Below are 10,000 nucleotides of genomic sequence, written 5' to 3' on the forward strand. Positions count from 1 at the left end.
TCTCCCTCTCCTCTTCAGCATCTCTCTATCCCTCCATCTTTTCCTTTTCACTTTCTGTCTCTGTCTCTCTCTGCCTTGCTCTAAATCCCCGGGGAGCGTCAGGAAAGGGGGCCTTGCTATCTGTGGCGGTAACACCATGGCAAAAAAGGACACGTGTGTGTGTGTGTGTGTGTGTGTGTGTGTGTGTGTGTGTGTGTGTGTGTGTGTGTGTGTGTGTGTGTGTGTGTGTGTGTGTGTGTGTGTGTGTGTGTGTGTACGTGCTCATCACAGGGAGCTGTCTCGTCGAAGATCTCACTCCACACTTACCAAGAAGAAAGCCACACACACACACACACACACACACACACACACACACACACACACACACACACACACACACACACACACACACACACACACACACACACACACACACACACACACACACACACACAGTGTGAGCCTTTAATAGCCATAATTAGAAGTGAGGGGAAACATTCAGAAGGTGCTTCAGATGAACTCCATGGATCTTTCATGAGTCTTCCTTCCCTCGTCGACTCGTTTTTGATCGTGTGTCTACAGACTGATTGGAGCACTATATGAGCAGGAGTCAGTTCTGTGATGGAAGAAGCCATGCATAGCACCAAGGCCATTCCGTGTACTGTATACTTTTTCACACTGTGTGCGCTGGTTTAGTGGTTTCATAAAGGCATTCCAGCGTGTTGGATTTTTTTTTTCAGAACACACTCAAGTGTTTATCAGATGAGACAGAATTATTCAATTGGAGATATAAATATATCAGCCCTTTCAAAGGTACAAAACCAAAAAAGCGAGGCCTGAATGTTCTATTTTCAAAATACTTTGACTGCACATCATTGGGGAAAGCAGAAAACCCTTTGAGAACAACTATGCGGCTACTAATGAAACTTTCTTGAAGCGACCTATATGTGATATACGCACACTGTATGTACAACTCTCTGTGGGAATACATGCGTATGTTCATCATCACTAGTGAAAATGGGTTCATTTGAAACTAAAACATTTAAGCTGTTGATTTATGAGAAGTAAAATGTGTTTTTTTATTATTGTCGGATAACTGAAGGCTTACAAGACTAAATCATAACGATACAGGCCTTTTTTAATGTTGTTGTTTGTAATGCATTTGCTGTGGAAGTGCCTGCTGTATAAGTCAACCCAAAAGTACCTTTTGTTGTTTGAGTGTTTTGTTCATGTTGATGTTGTATGCAGAGCTGATAACAGGGCCGCTGACAGCTTTGGCTGGGCCCAGGACAAAATCATCTGAATTCCCCCAACCCCCCACCCAATACATACAATGTAATGAGAACCCATTTCTGGGCCCCCTCTCTCCCTGGACCCGGGACAACCGACAACTTGTTCCCCATTGCCACCTTCCCTGGCTGATAGAACTGTATACAGGCTCAGTGCCTGGTTTCAGCCTTCACAGAGTTTGTTTACATCAATAAAATATAGTCAGGTCAAGGTTTTTACATTTTTAGTGTTAAAGGTTCAGGTTCAGGATTTTCTTCTACTAGCAGTTCTGTGTAAGTCATACGCCTACCCCCTTTCTCCGCTCCACAGAGCCCTGACAGGAAGTGGCTGATCTTCGACGGGCCGGTGGACGCCGTGTGGATCGAGAACATGAACACGGTGCTGGACGACAACAAGAAGCTGTGCCTGATGAGCGGCGAGATCATCCAGATGTCGCCCCAGATGAGCCTCATCTTCGAGCCCATGGACCTGGAGGTGGCCTCCCCTGCCACGGTGAGGTTTCCCCGGCTCACCAGGCAGCCATCCATGACCACTTTTAGCCCTGTATGCACCCCACAGGTTAAGACAGGGGTGGGCAATTATTTTGGCCCGAGGGCCGCATTGGGTTTAGAATATTGACAGAAGGGCCGGACGCCACAGATAACTTGCTCGTGTCAATAGTAAAACATAGTGTACGCTGACATAGCTTAGCAGCAATGATATTCCTGCACATATTTAGATGAAGCCTTTGTCTTTGGTTCATCTTAAATTCGCAAGACTCTTGTTTTAGTTAGCATTTCAAGAATGTTGAGTAACCTTTTGAATTTGGATTTATACGTTTTCTTTCTTGTAAAGGCTCTGGGGGCCACATGAAATGGCTCAGGGCCTGAGTTTGCCCACGTCTGGGTTAAGAGATGGATACATCCAGTTTGGCTGACTGTGACGCTGCTGGACAGATATTCTCGTTCATGTCACTCCGGCTAACCTGGTTGTATTTGGCTGTTCTGACACTGGGCACACATGCTTTAGGCAAAATAAGCGAAGCGAAAAGAGGCGAAATTCTGTGTGTTCCATTCTGACAGCCCAACGGTCAACAGGTCACAGCGGCGAATCAAATCGATTGAATGTTGTTGATTTGATTGGCTGCCGCAGGCGAAATTCGCTCCTCATTTGCATAGTGTTCAACTTGGCCCCTGTCCTGTTAGCTTGCCTTCGCCCCACCTCACTTCCGTCATCATGAATGGCGAAGTTCGCCTCGCTTGGCCAAATTTGCATGTATGTGTCACTGCTTGTGCTCAAGCCTGACAGTAGGGAAAAAGTGAAAACACTACACAGTAAATGTTGCAGCATGAATTCAACACTTAGAGTAGCACCAACACATTGATTGTAGCTGTTGAATGAACACTGCTAAAATTACTGTGTAACCAATTGGAATCAGGAGGGATAGTTTGCATTTCTGTAATGTACAAAAGCATTGGATAGATGTCAGTTGAGCTTTCCTCGACATACTTTCTGGCTATGGTATCTCCACCTGCCAGCTTGTTGAAAGAGCTAGGCACAAGTGACAAAGCAGCTTTGAAAAGTAAAAGTCTGGCCGTATATTCCTTATCCCTGTGCTCTGAACACTAATTGGCTCATCAATCTGGTTTAAGAGTTCTTGCTGGTTAGGATCAGCTGCTTCACAATGAGTTGGCCGAAAAAATTTGTGGCGCAACTTTTACACTCTGAAACAAGTTTGGCCGCCTCTGCACCCAGCCGTCTCGAAGACGACCAGTGTCAGCACTGATTAGGAGAAGATGGTTTGAGGGAGAGTTGCAAGGGGAGATATGCTTCCCCATTTTGTTGTTTGTGTGTCTTGTCGACATTTGTGATGATGCATGCAAATCTAAACAGCAGCCTTGTGATGGGAAGGAGAGATAGAAAGGAAGACGGGAGGATACAGAGAGACAAAAAGACAGAGAGAGAGCTAGAGAGAGAGAGAGAGAGAGAGAGAGAAAGACAGACAGAGAGAGAAAGAGAGAGGAAGGGAGAGGATGCAGTGAGATGAACGGAGAGAGAGAGAGAGTCAGAGACAGACAGAAGAAAGAAAGAGTCAGACAGAGAAAGAGAGAGAGAAAGAGAGAGAGAGATAGATAGAGAGAAAGAGAGGGAGAGAGTAGAGATAGAGAGAGATACGCATCACTCCCCTCAGGTCTCTTTGAAGATGCTCCAGATGCTGTGTTCTTTTGTCTTCCTCATCAGCGTGCTGTTTGTCTGATTATTTGGCTGTCAGATGCCTTCAGGGCCCTGCCGAGTTTTTGTGAAGAAAAAAAAACACCTTCAACTTCACAACCCGAAATAAGGCCTTTATACACACCTCATATACAGTTGAAGTGAATCGCCTTGATTTCATAGAACGGTTTTCCTTTTGCTACGGAGGCATGCATCAGGCGTAATAGGTAAATTTCCCTTCATATCTTTTTGATGTGCGGGAGAAATAGGTCACCCTTGCTGCAGAGAAAATAGTCTTATGGATTGCCAGCGTACAGGTTGTGTAGGAGCATGTCACACAACGAAGAAAAAGAAAAAAGGAAAAAGAAGAAAATGCCTGTGAAAATTGCTTTCAAAGGGAAGCCAGCGATCCTTCCTCCTCCCTCCTGAAGAGGCGGCTGCATGGCAGCTTACCTCTGCTTCCTGTGATGATGATGAAGATGATGAGGATGAGGAGGATGGGAGCAGGTTCGCCCCCACGCCGTCAAACACACACACACACACACACACACACACACACACACACACACACACACACACACACACACACACACACACACACACACACACACACACACACACACACACACACACACACACACACACACACACACACACACACACACACACACACTTGAATGATGCAATACCACATACTGTATGTGCACACACACACACACCGCACTTCACACGCTTCTGGCTGGTCGTGGCTAATTCCCAACCACCTGTTCTTTGATCAGACAGCGCAACATCCACCAAACCCCCTGCTGTTGCCAGCGCACCAGGCCTGTTGTCATGTCCACACCCACGGGCAACAGACAGAGCTAGGGAAGAGACAAGAGAGGAGAGAAGGCGGGTGGTGGGAGTGGGATGAAACGTGTTGCTTTTGTAAGGGTTGCAGTGTGTGAAGTGATACGGTCGGTGGAGCCCGGGGGTGTTGCATGTGAGATTGTGTGTGAAAAATTGGCATGAAGGTGTCAGGGTGGCTCATACAATGGCTCAGAGTTTCCACTCTAATGTTCCGTTCCTATATTACAGCTATTTTTGTCATCTTCATTCTCACATCATCCCTACCATACAACGGCTTCTGTTTTACTTTTTTAGAATACAGCTGTCCCCAGACTTATTTTCTTTCTGCTCTGTTTCTCAGTTATGTGTTTCTATGCTATGTGTCTCAATCTGTGTCTACCGTATGTCTATGTCTGACTCTTTCTTTCTTCTGTCTGTCTCTGTCTATCTCTCTCTCTCTCTCTCTCTCTCTCTCTCTCTCTCTCTCTCTCTCTCTCTCTCTCTCTCTCTCTCTCTCTCTCTCTCGCTCTCCTTTCATCTCTCTGTATCCCCTCCCTTCATCTCTCTTTGTCTTCTCTTCCACATTCTACATCACCCATCTATCCCCCGCCCCCCCTTTCTCTCTCTCGCCCTCCCTCCACTATTTCATCCCTTCCCCATCTCTGTCGTCTGGGCTGGGACCTCCATCCGTAAGCCTCCCGCTGGCACAGTCTGACCTCGGCGCCTCTCACACCTGTGCACTGGCACACATTCACACTCGCTCATACTCACACTCTCACCACCCACCCACCCATGGGCCTCAGGTGCATCCGGAAACGGACCACTGTATGACTGCATGCTATTTTCGGTCCGCTCTCGCTCCCCTCCAACACAACACGCGCGCCTCACTATTTGTCTTCTCTTCCCTTCCCTTCCCCTTCCCTTCCGTTTCCAACAGGCAGGCCACAGCGCGGTTATAAATGAGCTGAACACAGCAGAGATTAATGGTGTGATGTTCCACACCACAGGTACTATGATATTTAGCCATTAGTGCCATGTGTGCACACAGGCATGTTCAGCTCATGTAGGTTATATATACTTAGACGATGTATTTTAGGTGTATTGTCTGTGTGCTTTACCCCGTGTGTGTTGAGCGCCACCAGGGGGCTCCAGAGCTGAAACACACAGAGGTCTGGTAGGAACCAGGCTACTGTGGGCCAGGTTTTTATATAAAAAAAACAAGACTGGCAGAGGTTTTAGTAAAGAAAGGCAGGCCGATGGAAAAGACTTGGCCGAGGCAGAAGCGTATTGATTTTGGCAGAGTTTGTGCGGTGTGTGCTGTATTGGGATGCTTTCACAATCATCCGTTTTTTCGGCTTGACTGGGACATTGATGTGATTTTGATTTTGTACTGAAAATTGTATCGCAGTTTGTGAATTGCGTTGTAACTCAGTGTGTGTGTGTGTGTGTGTGTGTGTGTGTGTGTGTGTGTGTGTGTGTGTGTGTGTGTGTGTGTGTGTGTGTGTGTGTGTGTGTGTCTCTCTCTCTCTCTGTCTGTGTGTGTGTGTCTGTGTGGCTGTGTGCACCGTACATTTGTGTGTGTGTGCGTGTGAGTGAGTGTGTGTGTGTGTGTGTGTGTGTGTGTGTGTGTGTGTGTGTGTGTGTGCGTGTGCGCGTGCACTACATTTGTGTGTGTGTGTGTGTGTGTGTGTGTGTGTGTGTGTGTGTGTGTGTGTGTGCATGTGCGTGTGAAAGAGAGAGCATATGTGTGTGTGTGTGTGTGTGTGTGTGTGTGTGTGTGTATGTGTGTGTGTGCGTGTGTGTGTGTGCGTGTGAGTGAGTGTGTGTGTGTATGTGTGTGTGTGTGTGTGTGTGTCTGTGTGTGTGTGTGTGCGTGTGAGTGAGTGTATGTGTGTGTGTGTGTGTGTGTGTGTGTGTGTGTGTGTGTGTGTGTGCGTGTGAGTGAGTGTGTGTGTGTGTGTGTGTGTGTGTGTGTGTGTGTGTGTGTGTGTGTGTGTGTGTGTGTGTGTGTGTGTGTGTGTGTGTGTGTGTGTGCGCGCGTGCACCATACATTTTTGTGTGTGTGTGTGTGTGTGTGTGTGTGTGTGTGTGTGGTGTCTGCACGTCGTGTTGTGTGTGTGTGCGTATGTGTGCTGTGCGCGTGTGTCGGTGTGCGTGACTGTCAGGTGTCGCGCTGTGGCATGATCTACATGGAGCCCCACATGCTGGGCTGGAGGCCGCTCATGGTGTCCTGGCTCAACACGCTGCCCTCCACCATCAAGCCCCACCACAAGGAGCTGCTCTCAGGCCTCTTCGACCGCATGCTGCCCACCTGCCTGCAGCTCATACGCAAGGCTACCAAGGTAACACAGCTCACAACACAAATCAAGTCAACTTTTCTGTTTAGGTTGTTTTTTATATAATATATACTATTTCACTTTTACTTTTCGCCTACCAAGGTAACATAACACACACAGGTCAAGTCAAGACAACACAGGTCATGTCAAATCAAGTCAACTTTTATTTTTATGACATTTATATACAGTTACACTTTTTCACTTTTACTTAAAGCAAAGCTACCAAGGTATATAGACACACACATAGTCAAACTCAAGACAAGTCAAGTATATATAACATACTGTATGTTAACATTTATTCATATTTTTTTACGCAGTCAGTTCAATGTATGTAATAAAAACAAAAGTAAAGTACATTTTATATGTATATTTGATATACATTTTTGTATGTATATAGTCTTATATTTATATTTAATTTCTATAGCAAATCTCATTCATTCATGCACTCAATAAAAAGTAATGCAAACCGCATCATTGCAAGGTACAAAAGACAAAGCAAATGTTCATGGATGAGAAGGTAAGACACAGTAAGTATTCACTACGTAAAAGATAATATTGCATCCTCCTCGCTCACATGGTTACTGTTACGCCAGGGACCCGGGTGTGATTCCGGCCAGAGGTCATTTCCCGATCCTCCCCCATCGCTCTCTTCCACTCATTTCCTTTCACAGCTCTTTCCTGTCACAGCTGAAGAAAAAAAAAGACAAAATTAGACTTCATAAAGCACAATATGGATCCCCACCACGCTTCATGCTGAGCTCTTCATTAGACTACTCAGTAGTCCTCACCACTTTGCCTTTTTTACTGCTTCCTTGTTTACAGGCTCTGATCTAGTTGTTGTGGTGGTCACAAAATGTAGCTACAACACCTTACAACACCCCTTGTATATTTTGTAATTGACAAAAAATACATTTGGGGTTGTTAAAGCTTTTGTTAAAGCGGCCATCTCTATTGTTGTTACAAAAGACCTCTTGGCTGGTCCAACTCTCTATTTTTTACTTTTCAAAACACTTTGATGTACTGAATGCCCATCCACATATTATATCACATTTCTGCATCCAGTATTCCATACTCAATTGTCCCAGATTGTTTACAGATTATTTATTTAGAAGACATGTAGTGCAATGCTGTATCATGAAATACATTAATTCCCCTCCCTCATGTTCTGTCTAAGAAAACCACTCTATGTCTTTCATAATTTAATTGTTGTGGAGTCACATGATGCAGGAAGTTGGCACCATCCCAAACAAGCCCAATGATCCTCCCTACGCCCCTATGATTCATGTCTAACCCCTCAAGGCACAATGTCTCATGACCTCTGGTTGTCTCTCTCTCCCTGCTCTGTCTCTCTGTTTCCCTGCCCTGTGTCTCTGTCTCTCCCTGGCCTTGTGTGTCTGTTCCCCCATCTGCCTGCTCTGTCCCTCCCGACCTTGTATCTCCCTGTCTCCTCCTGCCCTCTCTGTGTCTCTGTCTCTCCTTGCCCTGTACCTCTCTTTCTCTACCTGCCTTCTCTCTCTCTCTCTCTCTCTCACACTCACTCACTCACTCACTCACTCACTCACTCTCTCTCTCTCTCTCTCTCTCTCTCTCTCTCTCTCTCTCTCACACTCACTCACTCACTCACTCACTCACTCACTCACTCTCTCTCTCTCTCTCTCTCTCTCTCTCTCTCTCTCTCTCTCTCTCTCTCTCTCTCTCTCTCTCCCTTTCTCTCTCTCTCTCTGCCCTCTCACTTCTTGTGTCACTTGTCACAGGAGCTGTCCCCCACGTCTGACACCAACCTGGCCCACTCCCTGATGAACCTGATGGACTGCCTGATGGATGAGTTCAGGGACGAGGCCAAGATTAAGAGCATGAACGAGAAAGACATATGCTCCTGGCTGGAGGTCAGACGCACGCGCGAGCACGCACACAGACACACAGACACAGACAGGCACGCACGCACGCACGCACGCACGCACGCACGCACGCACGCACGCACGCACACACACACACCCACACACACACACACACACACACACACACACACACACACACACACACACACACACACACACACACACACACACCATAATATGGATGATCATAATGCCATGCATATTCTTGAAGGGGCCACCTACCCACCGCCGTCTATAAAAGGGGCCAATTTATTAGTCCAGGGGACAAGTGCTGCTCCATAAGATGGATTGATGGTTTCAGAATACAGTTTAAAAAAGAAGTACAGGTTGATGCCTGCAAGGGCATTACAGAGGTTGTTGCGTACATCCAAAGTGGTAAAAAAAAAAATGCTGCAAACTTTGTCTGGGTTGTGCATTCATTTTTTTCCCCTGGAGCAATTGCAACATTGTGTTCTTAGGAGTATGAATAGTCTCTATGGCTGATGGTGGTTTGTTTCAGTTTCTCATTCATATTTAGTGCACAGATGAACATGCACGCACCCAAACCCACCACATACAAATGTGTTATTTTTTGGATACATTCCAAGTAAGATATGTGTAATGGATATGGGAGATCATTGTATATCTTACCTGCAGACATTTTTTTTATGAATATGTAAACACAGCTGAAATGTAATTGCCATTTATAGTCTCGACAGTGCTGGGTTTATATCACATAACCACAAGGCCATTAAGGCAGTATGTGATGGACGGCACAAAAAAGGCACACTCTCCACTACTCACAAACACACTGGTCTTTATGAAAGAATTTCATTATTGGATTGCTGTGGATTCTCAACAGCAATGTATGAAGGAGCAGTTCTGTCACTGATGCAAGTACAACACTCGCACATGATATTACATCATTCTTACACTGGTTATTTCACCGCACCTGATGAGGAAAATGCACCGTAACAGACAGTACTTATATATTCTAATTTCCGACCCTGTCTGAGTTGCCTCTAGCAGGCAGGATTCCCTGACATCACGGGCTGAGTTAGGACTCAGGAGGCGTGAAAGAGGAAGGGAGGTCAATTTTTACAGGCATTGGCTGTGACAGGGGATGCTCGTTGACTTAGAGCACGGAAACGCGTGCCAGGACCAAAAAGCCTTAACCAGCCGCCCGACCATCCAACCCCCCTGTCAAAGCCACTCCCGCTGCCAAGTGCTGTGCTTCAATGAGATGGGATGTGATAGGATGCATTGTGGAGATGTGCGGATGGCGGTTGCAGCCGTCGATAAACCGCAGATAAACCGCGGATTGGACGGATTGGACGGATGACTCGACGAAAAATATTTTATTATATTTTTATTACATTTGGGCGGGTTGCGGCTGAAGCACTTCAATTATTGCCAAGACATCTTCAATAGACCTAAAAACGAATTGGTGGATGGCGGACGGGTTCAGATTTGAACAGTGGTGAAAAAAAAACATTCAAG

The 10,000-nt window shown here is 46.1% G+C and overlaps 1 protein-coding gene across 1 annotated transcript in view; it reads left to right on the plus strand.

Annotated features, from left to right (window-relative positions):
• Positions 1–10,000, plus strand: part of dnah7 (dynein, axonemal, heavy chain 7) — a 149,456-nt gene that overhangs the window by 43,843 nt on the left and 95,613 nt on the right. The window contains exons 32-34 of the mRNA XM_063214309.1: positions 1,579–1,761; positions 6,453–6,629; positions 8,378–8,509. Coding sequence (XP_063070379.1) covers positions 1,579–1,761; positions 6,453–6,629; positions 8,378–8,509 — 492 coding nt within the window. The remainder of the gene's footprint in view (positions 1–1,578; positions 1,762–6,452; positions 6,630–8,377; positions 8,510–10,000) is intronic.

Source organism: Engraulis encrasicolus, chromosome 13 (assembly GCF_034702125.1).
Source record: "Engraulis encrasicolus isolate BLACKSEA-1 chromosome 13, IST_EnEncr_1.0, whole genome shotgun sequence".
In the NCBI taxonomy this organism is placed as follows: Eukaryota; Metazoa; Chordata; class Actinopteri; order Clupeiformes; family Engraulidae; genus Engraulis; species Engraulis encrasicolus.